This window comes from Lethenteron reissneri, chromosome 19 (genome assembly GCF_015708825.2).
Source record: "Lethenteron reissneri isolate LAM-NWPU_2019-01 chromosome 19, ASM1570882v1, whole genome shotgun sequence".
Taxonomy (NCBI): Eukaryota; Metazoa; Chordata; class Hyperoartia; order Petromyzontiformes; family Petromyzontidae; genus Lethenteron; species Lethenteron reissneri.
In genome coordinates, this window is record NC_083797.1 from 5,199,268 (window position 1) to 5,221,268 (window position 22,001).

At 44.9% G+C, this 22,001-nt stretch overlaps 1 protein-coding gene across 1 annotated transcript in view; it reads right to left on the reverse strand.

The window, feature by feature from the left end:
* Window positions 1–22,001, reverse strand: part of CPQ (carboxypeptidase Q) — a 64,979-nt gene that overhangs the window by 23,582 nt on the left and 19,396 nt on the right. Inside the window, exons 6-7 of the mRNA XM_061554220.1 lie at window positions 19,311–19,422; window positions 9,832–9,923 (exon numbers count right to left, since the gene is read on the reverse strand). Coding sequence (XP_061410204.1) covers window positions 9,832–9,923; window positions 19,311–19,422 — 204 coding nt within the window. The remainder of the gene's footprint in view (window positions 1–9,831; window positions 9,924–19,310; window positions 19,423–22,001) is intronic.

Sequence of the window (22,001 nt, forward strand, 5' to 3'; positions counted from 1 at the left end):
TTGGTGTTACCACTGTAGAAAATATGCATCCTATTTTAACAGCTTTTGATGAGGAAGAAGCCATGAAGTTGAGTTTAATTACAGAACACTATAATCATTTCTGAAAACGTTTCCCTTGAAACTAAGGATGAAAGTTATGCACCACGCCAGTAGTAATATATCCTGTTGAAATGTTTATGGTGCAATTTAGCAATAGCTCCGTCTCAAAAGTGTATTTGTACTTCATCTATGTGGCAGCTTGGGTGTAAGCGCACTTTACAGCAAATATTTTGTATGCTGACATGAATGCAGCTTTTGGTGTTTTCTCCATGGTGCATTCAGGTAAATATTAACGTGGCCAAATTGGCTCAGAGGTCAGAGCACAGAGACCTGGGTTCAAATCTGGATTTAGCCACTGGTGATTAAACTGCAATTTCAAGTAGAGGGAGTTCATGGTTTCAGCCCACTCACAGAAGACCACACACACAAAAGAAATCATTAAACTTGCCTTTTCACTTACATTGGATAAATGTCAGCTCTGAGAATGAAAAATAGAATTTTGACGTTAAGCTATGAAATATTTATCTGCAGCACGGTGCGTGGAAAAGTGTTCCATAAATGTTACGAGAAGGGCTTTCAGATGCAGTTCTATGACATCCTACTTCTACGGGACATTCTCTAACACGTGGGGTGATGCACCGCTTTGAAAAGAGTTTTGAATAGATGATGCCCAATAACACGATGAATAATTGTAATAAAATCAGGAAAAATACTAAAATAGAATAAATCTGGCCAATATAACAAAAGAAGGAATTGTCCGAGATAGAATCAATAATGGAGACTCCGTGAGGCTTTCTGGAATAACTTGAGGATCCATTTATAGATATCCCACTTATTTCTAATGATCCTCAAGTTCCTCTCAACGGGTGATTTTATATTGTGAAAGTGATGCGAAAATGTGATTCGTGGGAGACACGTCGAGATCTGTAAATGCATTACCCTGTATTAATAAGTGTTATTAGAGATCACGTTATCAGTTGCAGTTTTCATTGCTATTTCAAATTATATTAGAAAAACATCTTTGCTCGCTGGATTAGGGAGAGACAGATGGACGGATGGATGGACGTCCAAAGGACGTGCAGCTGCTAGTTAAGAATTTAAAAAAATTCGCAGAACTGGAATTTAGCAACGTAAGTGATAAATGATATATAATGATTTTGTGTGTGCGGCCGTTAGAGACCATGCCGAGACCATTAACTCACAACACTTGGAAAACCAGTTGGATTTGAACTCAGATCTCACAGCAGTGGTCACTACGCGCTGGGACCTCTGAGACACCGAGCCACGTTGGCATTTTTATTAATTAGTGCGTTTATTTTGATTTTTTTAGGAAATTAACAATGCCCTCGAAAAAACATCAAAACGCCGCGGCTTTCAAAGGCCCCGCCGAATTCCGCAACGACATTGTTGAGGACCGCGCACCTGGATAAATGAGGCGGTGGCTAATATTGTCCGGGGCACGATGGCGATAAAGCGTTGTGGCTGAGCCGCCCTGGGCGATGCGTTCAGGGATGGGAGGCGCGGAGAGGGCGGTTGACGGGGGGCTGTTCAGCCAGGGCCACGGCCATCCTCTGCACGGCGCCTCGGCGCGCCAGCGTTGTAGCGCGGCGCTAATTTCATGCTGCCGAGCCTTTGCCCCCCCCCCCCCCGCGCGCACTTCGCGTCAAAGTCAAACGCTGTTGGCCCTTCGAAGGCCTCACCGAGCCCCAAGGGCGAACTGAGCGAGGATTGTTTCTGGGAAGGTCGTGGCAAGTAGCAGTAGCCCGTACCGCACTCTCTGCTCACTGCAGGGATGCTTTTGAGAAAATGTAAATTATTCGGCAAAAGAAGTTAGATACATACCACCGTCGTCGGAATTATTCCAATTTTAATGCAGGGTGATTTAGTTTATTTTCGTTTTTTTATTCTGTGTGTTTAATTGCTGTGTGCATCATTGCGTTGTGGGTTTTGCCGCGATTCAATAATGTATTTGATAAAAATCTGGCGTTCAAAATAGGATAATTATTATTAATTATTTTACGCAAATATTTAATTTAGACGTATTCAACTGTAACATGTCTATTAAATGTTACTGATATTAGCTCTGAAAATCAGAAAGTAGAAAAATGTACTCGAAGAAAATCATATTATAAACACAAGTTTTATATATATATATTTTATTATATTTTAAATGCTGTTTAGCTGAACCTGCAGTGAGCAGCCCTGCAGATGAATGTTTAATGTAATAGAAACACCAACACTTGGATCGAAATGCATTGTGCGTTAATGTGCGCTCCCCCTCTAGAAACACGCACTCCGACTAATTCATTCACATTCGCCGCCCTATTATTACATACTGAACAAAACATCGCCCTGGGCTCGATGCATTTCTCAAAATAACGTTGTGAAAATAGCTGCAGTGTGGTGGGGGGTGGGGGTTGAAATGAAGAGGGTGTGGTAATGCACAGGCACAAACCTGCATAATAAATGCGGTGTCCATAATTAATGGCGACTGGATGCAGGTGAAGGTTAGTGTCCAAATACTTTGCATTGAGCCGCGCCTAAGCGCAGACACCAAACTCCAGGACATTAAACAAGCTTTGTGTGCATGCCAAGTCAGGTATCACATTATTTTCCACGGCACTGCATTTACGAGAGAAGCCTTTGAATTATACCAATTCCTCTGCAATACACGGGGGGTAGGGGGAATATGCGCGTCAGATGGTAAAGGGACAGCCGCAGGCCCCGCAGTGACTTGCTCGTTTCACTTCTGGCAGAACGGCCTCCATCAAAGGGTGCTCAAGAGAGTCCCTCTAGATGGCATTTGGCCTACTCTTCCACGCCGGACAGATAACTTGGATGACACGGGAGAATCCACACTTCATCCCACCAAATGTGACTAACGATGATGTACCCTTCATAATAGAGGTTTTTTGTTGGGTTAGATCGCGTGAATATAAATGTGTCGTTAACGCACCACCACCCGACGCAGCCAATTAGGATGAGGTTCGTCACGAATAACAAAGCGTGCAAAATGACGTCAGTCCACTGGTGTGTCGGAGACTAAATCCAAAACATTTACAACAATCTGAGTACGAGGTTTCGCTGGTAATTACATCCAACTTTATTGGGCGATTTTTCCAGGATTAATGACACATTTATGAGATCTAACCCCCCAACAACTCTTCATTATGAATAATAGTGTCGCAAAAGCCTAGGTGCTAAACAATGATCTTACCCATTCATACTGCTGGGTGGACAGAGATGGGAGGGATTTAAGAAACTCGCTCATTGTTTCGACTGTCGAACCTGGAGAAGCAATCGCACCAGTGATGATCTCTGGATTGCAAGTCCAGTCCCGGGTGGTGCTACACCACAGCAGCGTCTCATGTCAGATGCTAGTCAGCATTCATTTTACATATATACATATATAAAACATCAGTATGCATTTCTAAATGGGTGACCGATTAAAACATAAATAATTAAAAGTATGAATACAAATTTTTAAGTGTTCACAAAATTTCACAGGTTTGTGCATATCCTTTGAATATTAAAACGTTGAGCAATTCCCTGACATGAACGCACTAACGTTACGGAAAACAGCCTCCCCGAAGTCTATTTCAGCGAGCGATGAACTCTGGCTTTTCCCACACCAGGCCTTCGCATTGCCCCAGCGGTGTCTGAAGAAGGCCATGACCCAATCTGTGGCAGATTAATTCACACTCGCACCTTGGTTACTCTGGACAGATAGGGCCTGTGGTGTTCCGCTTTGATTGAGCGTCGCTCGCTCGCCAACTTCACTCCAAATTTACAGCACTTTCATCGCCAATTTTGGCACAGATTTAATTGTTACCACTTACGTAAATAAAACGGCTCCTTCAGAGGGATGTGTTGGCTTGATCGGGCTCTAGCCATTAGCCAGAAGGGCACACGCGGACAAGACTGATAAACAGAGCCACCTCTAGCGAGGATCTTGAGTGTGCCAGTGCACACCAACATTAACAAACAACCGTCCGCTGCCTCGCAGCACCGAGGCTCTTAAAACATTGTCCAAGTCAGCAGTGAACGAGATAATGAGCCAATCGGCACTAATGTAAACCCTCTCACCCTGACCTCTACTCCACCCCTTTCCACATTCCATGGCGAGTTCCTGACGCCAGCTAAACAAGCCAACCGGGGGGTCAGGACCTCCGGCGCAATTGACTTCACAACAGGCACCAAAGCCCCCCTCCGAAGGCCGTGAGATCACGACGTGATTTCGGTCCGATCGATATCAAACCCGACGAGGGCTCGACGCCGCTTGGGAACCTCACTTTGGGGAGGAGAGGGAGGAGCGGCGGTGGTGGTGGCGGTGTCAAAGCGTTCACACGGAGTCGCTCAGAGCCCTCTGTGCGCTCGCCACGATTTGCACGATCGTGGTGACGGGTCAAAAAACTGCCGTGCGCTTGGGCCATCTTGCGACGTCCGCTCGCGACGCGTCCCCTTCATATATATATAAAAAATATATACAGAAAATTACTCAAACATTTTTATTACAAAAATTGCAGAAAATTGTTGCAGATTGCTAAGGGAGTCGAAGATCCGCGCTCGGACAGCTCGGTTGCCATTACAGAAAGATGATTTGAAAGTCCTTAAAGTCTCGAAAGAGGCATGCAGAGAGACCCGCTAGAAAATCGATAACAGCACACGAGTGGACGTGCAAATGTTTTTCCCAGTTGAGGCGTCGTGCCCGAGACGGTCCCAGCAGCGGTAGCGGCCCTCGGTTTAAATCACCGCGGAATTCGCAACAACACCATCAATTGATAACGGCCTCCCGTGTCGCAGACATGTCATAATTCAATCGTGGACAGCTAGAAATCGACTCGGTGCCGTTAATAGAAACTCTCGGCTGTTCGCACGTATTTGATGCCTTTGAAGAAAATTTCATTTCAAAGAGCAAACAACAGCTGAACGAATCGTCCCGCCAATGCTTCCGACGCTTTCTCACAAGTCCTCGTATCGCTTCTCTCAAGACGAGAGCCGTGCTTTTTGGCCTGAATCCAATCAACGTGGTGAATACATAAACTATCATTATGCATAATAACCATTGCTACAGTCTACATTATAGACTGCCAGTACACTCACCAAACTTAATAACCAGGCTACAGTCGACATTAGTGTTTTTTTAGTTTTTTATTAATTTTATTGTATTCACTTTTTAATTTTTCTATCTACGTGACTTTACCGAAAGAACCAAAGAATAAGAACAAAGAATATCATTATGCATTCATCAAATTATTTTAAAACACTGACACCTAAGCTATTTCTGGGATTACTGGTTGAAGATAATGTCTGTGCTTGACAAAAACTTCTTCACAATAATTTATATCCAACGTGTGAATTGCCTCACCGACGATGTTGATAATCATTTCTATCACTTGGTCTACCATGTGTTACCAATAACTGGTTGGCTACGTATGGTGAAAGAAGTTCAACATACATATCTACCTACAGAATTACTTGTTGTTAAGGCCCGATGTTTTTGTTTGTTAGATGCTGTATGTATCCAATTTCCCCTCCCGACGTTCAAGCGATTGGACGGAATGTCACCGATGTTCGGTCGCGATTCGATTCGAGAATCAATTCTAACTGTACACTGTGGTGGAACGAGGCGTCTCTACATGTCTGTAGGTGTGCCATTATCTTATTATCTTGCGAAAAATGTGTCAAAAAACATTAATTCTCACACGTGCAATGTGTTGCAAGGACCATGAGCTTAAGGGTAGATATTAATCGATGCAGTCATGCATCGCTAATAAAATGTGATGTAGCTTTTATTAACAGCCTGAATGTATTCCTGTACAATCTTATGAATGTAGTTTTTTTTCTTTCATACAAAACTATCTTAAGCATGAACAATTATTACTCGGTGTTGAAACCAAAATTAATATTTTACATCTCAATACAGCCACAACATTACACACATGTTGTTAAACGTTCACATTGCTGTAAATTATGAAACCTAATTGATTACACAGATTCCCCGAGATGTCCAATTACCCCAACAATCTAGTTTCTGGCCGAATTGTAACAACAGTGCAGCAGTAATTAATAGATTTAACTGTACATGAAACTACACGCATGGCTACCTTTTTAAATAGAGGCCTTAATAACTCAATCAAGCAGCGAGCATTATCATCTGCGGTTCGAACTACAGAGGAATTAACGTGATAAAAATGGCCCACATTCGAGAAACTAGATAATCGTTACACTGCGTACATTCACCACATTGGTTTATAGCAATAATAACAAGCGATATGAACGTGGGGCAGATAAATTAAATCACCGGTGCAGGTGTTGATAAAAAAAAGGGCACAGATAAAGGTTGCAGCCTTGCAACTGCTCGCTTCCACCACTGCTGAGAGAAGGGCCTCCATGGGATGGAGCTCTAGACAGACCCCTCCTAGACGATATTTGGCCTACTCTTCCACAGTGGACTTGTATGTATGTATGTTGAACTTCTTTCGCACAGTAGGAAGCTAACCGTGCTAATAATCGGAGGTGCGGGGGAAGGACAATAAACTAAACACACACAAAAATACCAATATCTGACAAATATCTTTGGAAGAGGTGGGATTACCCATACTTCACCCCACCACGCACGACCTGCCGATTCACTAACAATGCCGTACCCATTTATACTGCTGGGTGGACAGAGGCATTGAAGAAAGTTTGTTTCCGTGTTAAACTTAATAAATATTAATAGGCAATTGTTCTATGCTATTCTTGTGTTTGGCAATATGTTCAGGGGCTAGATGTCAATGTCTATTGACGCGAGCCACGAGAGGGCTTTAGGAGAGAGAGTTAGCGTAGTTTAACTATTTCTCTTTTGAAGGAGCGCAGACTACATTGGTGTACTAGATGGTCCTTAGTTTGGGTTTCATGGCCACATTCGCTCGACTGTTGCTTGCCTTTCATTTTTCATTTTATGAAGGAGATGTGCGTATCAGCCTCTTGATGCTCTGATTTGGGTGTTGGTCTTCGAGGATTGTCAAAGCCAGAAAGTGCGAAGTTTGGTTCTCAAGTGAGCTGTTTATTCTGGATGTTCGCGTTGCTCCGCTCTGTTTGCCAGCGTTCGTCTGGATCTGGATGAGATTTTGGGATGGTGATAAGCGTGTTCCCAGAAGGGAAATTGGGACTTGAGTCAGCAGGGAGGTACATTGTTGAGGCCTTGGTTAATGGGTTGGTTGTCGTTGGTTATGATGCACATTGTGTTATTTAATTGTGATTCTAGCAATTTTGTGTACGAGCTCCCGGACCACGCTAGGGCAAAATAATCTGCCACTGAGTAGGTCAGGGAGAGAGGGCGGCAGTTCCCAGGGCATCAGCTGAAGTGCCCCCAAGTTCTTCCTGAAAGTTTCTGTAGCAGGGCGAGTCTTGATTTTGTCTTTTCACAGATCTGTTTGATGTATGTGCAATCAGCGACTTCCACGACACGTCGTGTAGAGGGTACTTCTTTTATTTCTCACACTGGGCACAACACAGGCCAACACTTGTTCTTCTCACTCTTGAGTACAACACTTAGATATTAACGTCTCTACTGGCTACACACAGCCGATCACTCGGCGTGGTCCCACCTCCCTCACTCGTCTCCGCCGCTGGCTGGTGGCGTGACCATGACGGCGATGGAACCCACAGGAGATCTTCCACGTGGTCGGACGACGGAGAGAGACGACGGAGAATGATGTCGGCGAGCAGCGACGCAGCCAGGACCCCACACACGAGCCCCGAGCTCCGGGTTCGCTCCCCCTTATATCCCCCCAGGCGTGGCTAAGCTCCGTCTCCGTCCACGCCCTCTCACGGAACCTTCGAGCAGGTTCTCAGAGTATCTCGGCTAACCCCACCTGTTACCTTTGCCCCAGATACCTCTACTTCTCTGACTGGTTGTTACTTTAACAGTGCCCGCACCCGTGATTCCATTTTCTGGCCAGCAGGTGTCACCCTGTCATTACATATGTATGCATGTCGAATTTATTTCGCACCGTACGTAGCCAACCGTGCTAATCGGAGGTGCGGGGAAGGACAACAAACGAGACGTAAAAAAATGTTGCTGTGGGGTTTGACAACCCTTAGATGCCTTTTGAGTGCGGTCATTGGACATTTGTTTTAAAAAATAGAGCTTCATAGCTCATCCGATTCCTCCTCCAGTCTAAATAAAAATTCGAATTCTGTACGGACGCTTGTGTACGAGGATATATATTTTCAGCCGGCTCCGTCTCTTACCTCGGTGCACAAAACCAAGGCTGGTGCAGCGTTTTTCCACGATGTCAGACGTAAAACCCCGAGCAGCACTGGGGCCATCCCTGCAATGGCCTCTCTGCTCGGTATCCACCTCCCCCCTGCTGCCAACCTCCACCCCGCCCCGCAGTCAGTGCCGGATTATCCGCGTAGCAAAAGTAGCTACATATACTACGGGCCCCGCACTTTCAAGGGCCCCGCGCTAAATGCTTTCAAGCTATCAATTCCGGTTCAGTGATTCTGCACTTGCTCTATTACTATAGTACTATACCGCCTTCAACTTTTATGAACGACTGGGTGTTTAAGGTTAGCGATTTGTCGTATTATCTGTCTGTGTAGCAAATGAAAAAATACAATTACTTTACTATGCAAGTTAAACATTTGTGTTTTAATATGTTTATTTTATTTAGGGCCCCTTTATAACATATGCTACAGGCCCCACACTCACATAATCCGGCACTGCCCGCAGTCGGAGGAAAGTGATCTCGTAATCTTAATTATATTCTATTTTTATCACGGTTTAAATGCACACTTGGGTCAGCTTATGGCATCCCAATTTAATTATTTTTATTGTAATTTTCAGCAGTTTTTTAATGCAAATTTTCGGCTATTTTTCAATACATTAAAGATGTGACCCTGCTGAAGTGGACTCAGAGATGTCACGGCTGTCTTCCAAGGGAGCTCGGGCGCTGGGCACGTTTAAGCGCTTTTGCAAGGGAACAAGCGAGCTAAGCGAGCAAGTGGTTACCGCAACACCCAAGTCAGCTCAGCCGGTGAGGCTGCAATACAAATTCTGGCTCAGCTCACGCTGTATTTTCAAAACTATGCCGTCTCACTTAATAAGGGGCACCGCGGTGGCGAGATGTTAACTACCTCGCCTGGTGTACAGGAGGTCGTGGGTTCGATCCCGACCCTGACGCCTGCTGTATATTTGGAGTTTCAATGTCTTTCTTCCCGTGGTCGTGTGGATTTTTCTCCGGGTCCTCCAGTTTTTCCCTCCACGTGTAGAAACAACGTGCATTTAGAGTATTTGGCTGCTATACATTTCCACGTTGTGAACCACTTCGCAGAGCTATCATTTGTGGCCACGCCATCTCCGATAAAGCAAGGTTGGCTACGTACGGTGCGAACAAAGTTCAACACATGTTCGTACATACATACGAAAAAGAGCCATGTAGCTCAGTGGGCCTTACCTGGTATAAAAACAGTTGAGTTATATATAGGAATATTTTATACACAGAACAGGATGTGAGCAATTCCAGCTCTATAATAAAAAGTCCAATATTCAAAGGGCCTTGTGCATCTCTGCCTTTCAAGTCCTGTAGTTCCCCGAAAAGGCCAAGGTTTTCCCCCCTGACCACTCTTGCCATTTCCTCCTCCCACTCCTAGCCTAATCAAAGTAAAGAAGGTAATGGTACAGCCCAGCGATTGCCTGCTCACACCACTTTCTGGCAGAATGAACGGTATTTGGCCTACTCTTCCACACTGGCTACTTTAGTGGAATGCGCGTAGGAATGCGGCACCAGGTCGTTGTACCTTGTGGTCCTGGAAATACCGAGCCGCTCCAATTCCTCCTTGCTCCTCACCCGTCCAGAGCACCAGGCGCATCGTCCTTTTGGGCCTCAGACCTGCGAGGGAAAAACAGCGAAGTTGAACCTCCCCAGGGCAGCCTGATGTGCGTCAATACCTTCCAGCAAAATCGGCCGTGATTAATCCACTGCTGAATGAAGGGCTCCCCAAACTCATTGACGTCTCTCACGTTTTCTGCGCGGTGCGACAATCCACCTAGGGTCTGCGCACGAGCTGATTTTGATGGCGCCATTTCCTCGGCAGATGCCCCCCTTCTCAGACACGCCCTGTTCCTTCACTGCCGCTCTTTTATTATTCTTGAAAATCTGACATCGTTCATTCTAGCCACGGCGTCTTCTGCACAGGCCCACTTACCTCATCCCTTAACAGCTCTAGAGATTTTGATTTAAAGCTTTCGTGACTGCAGGGATTCATATTCTATAAATATTAAAAAAAAATATTGTAGAAGGGAAATAACAAAATAATATAAATATAAAACAATAAATATAAAACAATAAAATTGTTTTATATTTATATTATTCTGTTATTTCCCTTCTACGTGACTTTATCTAAAGAACCTAGAATATGAATCCCTGCAGTCACGAAAGCTTTAAATCAAATTTTATTGTTTCATATTTATATTATTTTGTTATTTCCTTTCTACGTGACTTTACCGAAAGAACCAAGAATATAGTTCTAGAGATGTCATTAACCTGCATCTCACCTCTAATCCACGTCTCCCTCCTTCTGTGTCTCAATGTAATTCCAAGCGTGCCCATCTCCATGTTCGTTTGAGCACTGCTCGGTCTTGGTTCCGTTTTGTCGGACTAAATTACAGCGCGTAGTGTTAAAGGTGTCAACACGTAGACGAATGCTTGAGAGGGTGAACCTCCTGGCGTTTGCGAGACACAGTCATACGCTGAGGCCACCGTCCTATGTTCTTTAGAAAAGCTCCAGAGGGAGCCCAGCGCATCTGGGATAACCCATGGCATGCAATTACTATGCCACGTTTTTTTTTTTTGCCGCGGTGGATAAAACTACACGCCGTCTGACTGATTGCGACCATCATAAAGTTTCAAGTCACATTCTTGCAGCAGTTAATTAGCTCAGCGATATCACCCGTGGCTCATTGCTGTGCGACTAAGCTCACTAATCTCACTGAAATCAGAAACATCAAGCAAGGATGCTGGCTATTCTCTCTCTCTGTCTCCTTCTCTCTCTGTCTCTCTCTCTCTCTCTTACTCCCTGTTGTCTTTCTCTTGTAACGCAGCTGTAGAATACTGAGTTTATATGTCAAATGTAAAGGTGCAGCCCTGTCATTGATTATTCATCCGAATCAGAATATTTATTTACACTGGAGGAATCCAATGAGCTATAAAGCTCTGTTTCACAGATGTTCAGTTCATGCCACTCCTGACAGAAGGGCCCCCCTTTTAGAGGGAGCTCTAGGAAGCTCCTTATAGGGAGTATCTTGGCCTAATATTCCGCGCAGGCTAGACGTATTGGAAGAGGTAGGGGTTACCCGCACTTTGCCCCACCACACGCGATCTGCCAATAGACCAACAGCGGTGCACCTAATTATACTGCCGGGTGGACAAAGACGGGAGCAGTTAAGAGACTTGCCCCATTGTTTCAAGCTAGTAGATCAACCGGCAAATTCTGAATTGAATGTCCAGTGCACTAACATTTACACCACAGCACCGTCGCTTTGTTTTCGTATATATACATGTGCGCGTGTACGAAGGGCTTACGAAAGTGAAACAATGGCCACATTAATACAAGTTATTAAGCACACTCTCGGCTTGGGTTTAACACACTAATGCCCATTTTAAGCCACGTGTAAACGAGAGCGTCGTCATGCCAGAAAGGTTGGGTTTGACAAAACATTCACCGCTCCAAGGTACAGAATGGAAACATGGAAACTGAAAATGCATTAAAGACTTGCTCCACTTCAGAAAGCTACTGACAGGTGTTGACATTGGCAGGTCTTAAACATTAATTGTAAAGCTATAAGTTGAAATGTGGCCTCTCATCAAAATATATACTGGAATCAATTGTGATTAGCACCTGGACTACACGTGGTTACTTGTTCTAAAAAACTTTAAAGACATTTTTATTCTGTGGCTTGGGTACGGATAAAATCTGACGAATGCAGATTTTCATACTGTGCAACTCCATCAAGATATTTTTCAAAGGTCTGTCATTTCAAAGCACCTAATTTCAGCAACAACAAAAAACTACTGTTAAATCACTGGTAGAGAAGAGATGTATTTACATTTGAAGGCTATTTAATGTATGTTTGTTTTCTTTCGTTCAAAAGGAAATGATTGATTATTCCAATTAGGCTTGAATTATTAACAACATGGATCTGAATGACAAACTGCATGATTAGTCTTTTTTAAAGAATCAATCTCTGCAAAAACGGTCGACTTTTCCCCCCATTCCCAATGTAAAAAGAAAACAACCACGAATTGATATTTGTCGACGCTTGTGAAAAAAAAAAATCTCCATTCTTAGTTCAGCATCAATAACAAAGCCACGGGCACACAAGTTTTCAAGTAACACAAAGAGTTAAAACCACCGTCTGTTGTAGCACGCCAGGTGCCATTCAAACAATCGCACGATGTCAGGCCGGACTCCTGCTGGGCCCGCCGCTTAAAAATCTCGCTGCCGTCCGCAGGACGTCAGCGCTTGCATCTCCATTTTTCTGCTCCACCGGGCTCATAAGCAAGCTCCCGACAGCGTCGTCTGCCGCCCTAAATTTAACTACAGCACTTTGATAGCTGTGCCGTGGTGTAACGGTCAGCACACTGGGCTTCCAGAGGACACCGGCGGTTCCATTCAATCTCTCAGCAAGGCAATTGGAAGTCTCAAATTTCCCCCACCTCTTCTGTCCACCCAGCAGTTAGTCGATCACCAGGATTTCCATGTGATGCTTTATATGTGGGTACTCGAACCTCGTTCAAAACGCATAGCCAGTGTGGAAGAGTAGGCCAAATACCGTTCATTCTGCCAGAAAGTGGTGTGAGCAGGCAATCGTTGAGCTGTACCATTACCTTCTTTACTTTGATTAGGCTAGGAGTGGGATTGAGGAATTGGCAAGAGTGGTCAGGGGGGGAAACCTTGGCCTTTTCAGGGCTTGAAAGGCAGAGATGCACAAGGCCCTTTGAATATTGGACTTTTATTATACAGCTGGAATTGCTCACATCCTATTTTGTGTATAAAATATTCCTATATATAACTAAACATTTTTAAATTTTACCAGGTAAGGCCCACTGAGCTATATTACTCTTTTTCAGAAGCAACCTGGCCACAAATGATAGCTCAGCGAAATGGTTTATGACGTGGAAATGGAAAGCAGCCAAACACTCTAAACGCGTGTTTTTCAAATGTGGAGGGAAAAACTGGAGGACCCGGAGAAAAATGTACCGATAATAAAGAAGCGCATGGATAAAAAGTATTGATATTGTGTCGATAAAGGAAACACGGAGAAAACACGGGCTAATGCCGTGAGGACGGAAGGGGCAAGGGAAGAAGGGAGGCCACACAAGTGGAAGAATCTTCTCACTCAAGAGACGTGGAGCAGTGGAGCAAAATGCGGTGGTAGCAAAAAAAACGGGGACAGTAAAGAGTGTACAGGTACACAGGATCAGGGGAGAGGGCGGCAGATTCCCCAAAAAATAAACCTAAATAAGTAATTATAGTTCTACCCGTGACACATATACTTAAGATGTATACCTGCAAAATGAAATATTGAATGGTGAGATATTAATGTTTTTTTATGTTGTCCCAAAACAAATGGTAAAGATAAACCGAGATTTTTTGTTAAAATTTTACCACTTTGTAATCCTAGGACTATTTTATCCATAAACAAAGGGGAGTCATTCACCCAAGTCATATTCACGTTACTTAAACATGGTTTCGAGACACTAGTCACCGCAAAACATCACTTAGAATGAAACATCCATTACAACTTTCCTCCGCGTTAGATTTCTCGAAAAATCATGAAGCCATTCACACTTGGGCTCAGCGACAGTTCTGAAAGTTGCAAGGTGTTACGGACGCCTTCTGTGTTAACTGCGAAATGTGTGCGCAAATTGCTTTTCGCTCACAAAAACATAATGAAACGTGTACGCTTGCCTCCATCCGTACAATTAAAATGGAATACTCATGGCCTTAACCAACACCTTTGTCAGCTGTGTGTGTGTGTGGCCCTCTCATGTTTAATGCACGAAGGCAGATTTTTTCCTGCGCTCAAATGTTAAGGTAAAAGGAGCGGCACCAACGGTTGCGAGCCTGCGCCACTGTCAATGGAAGGGCATCTCCAATGCAAGCGGATCCAGAGAACCCCTATGGAAGGTGTTTTGGCCTATTCTTCCACGGTGGCCGCACGTCTTTGCAGAGGTGGCAGTGTCCGCAACTATGCCCTAGCAAACGCGACCTGCCGAACAACAAACTGCGGGGAACACTTTTATACCGCTGGGTAGACAGAGGCAAGGAGATTTTAAGCAGCTTGCCCATTCTTTCACTAAAACAAAAGAAAACTATTTTTATTTAACCAAGTAAGGCCCACTGAGCTACGTAGCTCTTTTTCAGAAGCGACCTGGTCACAAATGATAGCTTAACAAAGTGGCTTATCACGTGGAAATGTACAGCAGCAAAATACTGTAAACGCACGTTGATTCTAAATGTGGAGGTGAAACCGGAGGACTTGGAGAAAAACCCATGCGACCGTGTGGAGAGAGACATACAAAACTCAAAATATACAAGCGTCAGGGTTGGGATAGAACCCACGACCTTCTGCATACCAGGCGAGGCAGATAACATTTCGCCACCGTGGCACCCCACGTTTGGAGTTCGAACCGGCGACTTCTGCATTTCAGGTCCAGTGTGCTGACTGCTACACCACGATAGCATCCTCCTGATGTTTAATGTATGGAGGCAAGTAATTCTGCCGTGTGATGTAAACTAGGTTAAAAGATTAATGTAATTGCACCGCCATTAATCTTTTTCAAAGCCGCTGGAAAATAAATAAAATCCATCACACGGCTCCTCACGACCTATCGGTGTCTCCGCGAAAACAAATTGAGCCATCACGCGGCGAGCACGGAGACTTTTTTCGTGGCACGGCCCGGTCAGACGCCTCAGAGTCGCCTCTCAAATTGCCGGACCCAGCCCCGCGTCACACGGGCCTATTCATGAGGGTGAGCAGCTCGCATCCAATTTAAACATCACACACACACACACTGCCGCTCCTGTGACACGCGACGCTGGACGCCGACGGAAATTAGCAGACGCTCCGACGGCCGCGTGCAACACGCTTGCCGTTCATTCGGCGACGTAATTGCCAGAGTTGGGCAACGTAAAAAAAAACGAAAAAGGACTCCATTTAGTTCGAATTCATGTACAGAGCATGTTTTACCCGGAGGACCGTGTGTTACTCAATAAGGTACCCGAAGGCTGCGACGTGATAGAACGTTGCGCTGTGGGATATTGATATTACGACCGCAACTGCCGGAGAGGTTCTGCCGGAGAGGAGCGTCCACCGAGGAGATGGAGCGCTGAAATCGGCTCGTGTGCAGGGAGTAGGTGGATATAATGCGCCGCATGAAACGTGAAAGATGCAGAGGGTTAGGGCAGGCGTTCATCCAGCAGTGGATTGAGCAAGGGCTGAATACGATGATTACAACTACACAACGTTTCGATCGCAACACAAGCAACCGTAATCAGGTGAAACAAACACAGCAGCAGAACTGCTGACGTCAGCACGCTTGGAATTACCTAACGTTGCTTGTGTTGCGATCGAAACGTCGTGATCTATTAATTTTCTATCTACGTGACTTTACCGAAAGAACCAATAAGATGCTTCCTTATACCTCACACACCTCTCTCTCTCACCCCCCTCTACTCTCCTTTCTGCTAATGCTCTCCCATCTCCCATCCTCCTCCACTCGCGCTACTAACTCGTGTCCCCCCCAGCCCCTTCTCGTTATCAGCACAGCGGCGTGGCTGTCCAGTGTGTGCAGGCGGTGCCACTGCACCGCGAGTGGGGGGAGGAGGGGTGCATGGACCAGAGAGGGGCGCAGGTGCCAGCCTATGAAGAGAGGGTAACGTGGACAGGGGGGGGGGGTTCATCAATTCCTTACACGAGTGCCCACGTTAACCCGGCTATGCCAACGATCCACGAGCAACCAAAGGGACTCCCTTTCAACCCTACATCCTCATCTCTCTCTCCGCTCTTTTTCTCAGCAGCCAAGTCCCTCCTTAAAGCTCATCTCTTACATCTGGCCTTTCCCACAGCACCCTCCTCTGTATGTGTTTTCCTTCCGCTCCTCACTCCACTTCCCCCCCCCCCCTCCCATTTAGCATGAAAGCTCTTTGAAGTGGGGGACCTCGTGCATACACTCGAGTGGTTTGTTGTCTGTTTTTAGATCAGTGCATTCGCGGTCTAAACTGATTCCGCTGCGAAGCGTTCTTGTGAACAATTACGGCAGAGTTGAAGCGATACACGACCATAGCCATGCTCTTCATTGATCCAGGAATGCCTCGCTGAGTTTCAAGACTCATTTTTTCGTAGCACAGTCCTGTATTGAGTTGGTGAGCCATTTCATTTAATGAGTGTTTAGTTTGTGGCAGTAACCTGGAGTGTCCAGATAAACCCCACACAAAGGAGGGGATACTACTCAAAGCTCATGGAATAAATCCACAGTAAGACCCAATGTGTGAATACGGAATCTGTATGTGCATTAAGCACATTGCTGATCTCTAGATTTGAAGCTTTCGTGACTGCAAGGATTCATACTCTTAGTTCTTTCGGTAAAGTCACATAGGTAAAAAATGAAATTAAAATTAATAAAAAAGAAAATAATAAAATCACGACGTTTCGGAGGCAACACAAGTCTGCATCTTGATGCAGCAAATCTGGCTGTGACGGTCCCACCTGATGACGGAGACTTGTGTTGCCTCCGAAACGTCGTGATTTTATTATTTTATTTTTTATTAATTTTAATTAAAATGTTTACCTACGTGACTTTACCGAAAGAACTAAGAGTACATTGCTGATCTGTCAGTTTCTGTCCACCTTGTATCCCTATGCCTTACATACAACCAGTGGTCTCCCATCCAAGAAACTAACCAGATTAGACTCTGAGATCCAATGAGACTGGTTGCCATTCATGGTGATTTGGTCATAGGTGATGATGATGGTGATGATAATCGGCATCTAGCATGTAGTAGGAAAAGTTTTGCATCATAGTTCCATTATCATCACTCTAATTCACCTCCTGAATGTTCTTTGCACAACTAGAAAAAAGTGAGAGAACGGTAGTGAGCTGCTTGAATAGATAACGCACCTGAGTTTGTGTTCAACACAGGTAGAACGTTACTAATTAGAGCATGGGTTTGTTGTTGTTGTTGTTGCATTCACCAATGTGCCTACTCTGGTGTGAAATCTTTTAGCCTGTGATTTGGCACATTTGCATCATTTGTCTGCGAGAATGCAAAATCGAATGTATTTATTCCTTGTCATTTAAACTACATTTTTTTAAAGTGCGGGGTGTAAAGCACGAGTGTGTGCGATGCTTCTCAGCTGATGTGGGCAAACGCATTGTTCGTTTCCAAACCGACGTTCATCAAAAATTAAATGTCACCTATTTAGGTCAGTGGAAAACATTTAACGCAAATCACCATGTGCTCCGCAGACATTCCTTAGCTTTAGAAATGTGCATGTGCATGGGAAACAAGCCATGTAATTTCCACTAAAGTTCAAATGTGCATTATGGCTTTAGAAGACCAGTGATGCATGGAGTTAAGAACTTGCTAATGCTGACATTGTGAGAGGATGAAATGAAAAAAAAACCGTCATCCATGCATGACAATAAAATGTTTCTTTGTTGACACTGGGGAAACAAACTCTGCGTTGAATCGGATATCACAACGAGCATAACTCCGCTGTAAGCTGTGCTCACATTTGAGAAAAATTCGATTAGAAACACACGCCTCGCGCAGCATCTGCCTGAGGTCAGCTGCACCCCCATCCTGTCCACCTGGGCTCCCAGCCTCTAGGCTGTGAGGCCGCGAGGCACTCCATGCCTGCGGGTTTTTTTGTCTTCAACGAGCGCCTACACCCAGCCCATGTGGAAAAATGTTAAAGTGGTCACCGGTGATGATGCACGCTGCAATGGGAAGTCACCACAACTTTACAACAGCTGTCGCCACTTAACCCGGTGTTAGTTGTGATATATGGGAGGGGGGGAGGGCTTTCGTTAGCTTCGGTCTTAATGGTAACCACACGGGAAACGCAGAGAATGGGACGTAATGTTCGTTAATGGCTTCCAAGATTGGTTTTGGGGGCGGCGACATGCTAGGTAATTCTACGACAGGAAGTGCAGTAGGATCTTTGGTTGTTGTTGCAAAGTCTCTAAAAAGTTGGCGGCCTTTTTTTGTTACGACTTTCAGTTTTACAAATGTAGATTGGAAGTGAAATGGTCCAGAACGCTTAACTTTGATTGCAGACCAAGGATCGAATAGAAAATGTTGAATGAAAGCTCAAATCCTGCAGCTAGAATAATTTCACTCCCCTGTGCGTGAACATCAATGTTCTACTTTTTAGCAAAAAAAAAAACCAGTGGTAGAATTTACAATTACGTGATTTCACTAGCACTAAAAGCAATAAATACCTTAGCTGATGCATTTTCCAAATTGGTAAATTATTTCCCATAGTACTACTCAAAGTATGATTATTTCAAACAGGTTACATTAACAAACTGAGATGGATTGCTATTGATTAAAAAAGAAAATCCTTAAAATTCCCATGTGAATTTTAAATTCCAGAATCATTTCCTGTCAAATGTAATAGGTCCTTTGGGGTTTTCATTGTTGTCCTAAGCAGGTTCTTCACAGACACAGCGCTCCGCTCCCAGAAAACACACACGCCAAGCCACCACCACCATCAACACTACTCTACCATGCGAGCAATCGCTCCCAGCGTCAAGAGCACTTTTCCACGTCCTTCCTGAGCGTCGGAAGAGGCTTTGCCACACGCAAAGACAAAGATCCTCGGATAGCCTTAACGGACTTTTGAGGTAAGTGTTGCTAGCGAGCAACTATGAAGGCCGTCACGGCACACGAGGGGGTGGGTGACCAGCACCACGCCCGGCTGCCTTTATCTCCCCAGCGGCGATGTTTACACACCGCACCAGGTCCTCATTTGAGGCTGAGTCGACCTAGGGGATGCCCAGGACCGATTCAGATCAGTCACTGGTGTTGGCCATGAGCGGCAATCGGACTCGGGTCGCTGTGTTCATAGCACAGCACGCTTACCGCTACGCCACCACTCCCCACGCGCACACACACACAATCTCACACACACACAATCTCACACACACACAATCTCACACGCACACAATCTCACACACACACAATCTCACACGCACACAAGCACTTGCCGAGGTCTCGAATGAGTGAAAGGGCCTCCCAGGAGATGAAGGCTCCGCCACCGTCATCCATGGCTCCCTGACCGACGTCCCAGCTGTCCAGGTGGCCACTCAGCAGCACCACCTGTCAATGACGATGAGAGCTCACAGATTGCACCAACACCTGGGGACATCTCCAAGCAAGCCCTTAACCTCACCACGAAGGCATACATTGTTTTCAGCATGTTTTATCCATCTCCTGCGCCGGAAAACGTTTTTACATATGTGTGTAAACAATAATAAAATCATATTTTATGGCCCTTTGCAATTCCCACTGATGGATGAATGCCCCACCCATGCTGTGTCCGCCGCGGGGTTGTTTCAGCATACTTCACCTTGCTGGTCAATGTTCGCATTCACCACTGACTCGGAATTTAACTGAGGGTTCAATTGACCGGGTACAGAGCACGGCGCAACTAACCACTGTCCCACTGCTCCACTCCAAAAATACATTTTACGCAAAATATACACATTACATGTCTATTGTCCTATATGTATATAAATGTATGTACCTATAAATATAACACTACTTTGTAGTGTTTAGCGGCACAGACGGTGAGTAAATAGTTCCGGTGAAAATTGAAGTAGAGCAACAGGAAGCGGACAAAGAATAAAAAAAAAACATGTCGCGACAAATATAAAAATATGAATTCATGAAAAAAAATCCGACTGAATTTCTATACTCACTTGCAAACCTCACTTTGAATACCAACAGGGAGAGGACTGTCAGGGCTGCAGCAGGAGCTGCCACATCATCAATAGACCATCATCCCCTTTGCTCACGAAAACCAGAACCGCTCTGAAGTTTTGGTTGGCAGAGCATCGTGATTTTGCTTTGAAATTTAGTTTGAAAGGAAGGAAACGGAATGAGTGCTGTGGTGATTTAACAATTGAAATCAGTTCATTGATCACGAAAAACTAATATTTTCGAAAAATGTATTATACAACAATTGGCATCCGTGCAGTGCCACCGAATGACGATTACGTCATTAAAGCACATTCCTTGAACCTCGTGTTTGAAAACTGTTTACGCATGTGTGAACATGCTCCTTCTTGATCCCCTTCGGCCACGTCTATTTCATCAATATTATTAAGATCCTCAGATGGTGCATTGCTCACTGTCCCACGGTCTCAGGATTCACACGGGGGGGGGGGGGGGCGTGATGGAGCCTTTGCGATTGCGGCAGTTAAATTCTGGCCCTCCTTGCCCCTTCGAGGTCAGAGGACTTCCGAGAAACTCACAAGTCTTCAAATATCGACAGTAAAACCTTGGATTGCGAGCATAATTCGTTCCGGAAACGTGTTTGTAATCCAAAGCACTCGTATATCAGTTGTGATCACGTGACGCTCGGCAGACAAAGCGTGCTACTCGTATTGAAAGACCTCGCTTGTTTATCAAATTAATATTTATTTAAAAAAATTGCTCGTCTTGCAAAACACTCGCAGACCAAGTTACTCGCAATCCAAGGTTTTACTGTATCTGTTTAAAATGGCTTTCCCTCCGTTGAGTTATTTTCAAACGTATTTTTCACCTCTTATTTTTCTTGGTTGATGTTAAACTATTTCCGCCTTTTCATGCATAGCGCCACTGAGAACGACTGCTTAAGGGAGCGCTTTCTAAATTTAAATTATTATTATTAGTGTCTATGTAAATAGCATGCTAATTGTATGCTAATGTAGTTGCTAATTTAATCAATTTCAACGGTTGACAGTTGCAGCTGAATCCGGAATAATCTGGGTACCACTTTTGTACAATTGTCATTGTTCAGTCCTAAGCTCTCAGACCACGAGAGTTTGTAACTCAGGGCTATCGGAAAAAAAAAGTTTCATTGCATCGCATCCTTTTCTTTTAGCCCTCTCATGTACTTTCTGTTTGTGTACCCTGTGTCGTTCGGCATGATGTTCAACGTGTCGCTCCACGTCACGGGAGCTTCTTTGGCAACTGAATCTGAGAGCTGCTTCATAAACTGGAGCTCCCACGGCACGTGTTGTGGAACGTCGGACATCGCACCGAACAACACGAAGGACACCCCCAAGCAACGAGCTACGCGGCACAACGGCGAGCAACTATGCGGTGGGCCTTGTTTTTGTCCCTAGAAGGGAAAATGTGGCTGATAGGAACAACAAAGGCGTGTGACAGACAACCCCCCACGGCAGTTGTGAATGTGGCCTTCACCCGGCCATAAATATTCCACCCACATCTCAGAAGCAACACGGGGCTCCAATTACTCGAACGCGGCAAATAAAAATCTCATTATCATGTGAAATTGTTTTTGTACTCACGTTGATTTGTGTCTGCCGCTTTTATTATTCGGGTAGAAGGTAATTCAAGTGGCCTCTGCCATCTCTACGAATTAAGCCTCGCCACCATGGCATTACAAGTGGTAAACTGAACGTAAATGTAATCGCAATAATTGCATTATCTCTTCAGCTTACATTAATCAGAAAATATATTTGGAGCATTTAATTTATTTCTCCACTTAGCACAAAATTGCCAGTGCAAGCTGCACTGGCATCACTAACAGCCGGTTGCAAGTGACGATATTTTCCAGGCCTGGGTGGCGGAGATGGCTCAGGGAATTTAGTGGAACCGAGTCAGTGATGCTGCTAACGCGCTGTAAATTCTGAGTTGCGGCTCGGCTCGGGCTTGGCTCTCGGCTCTCG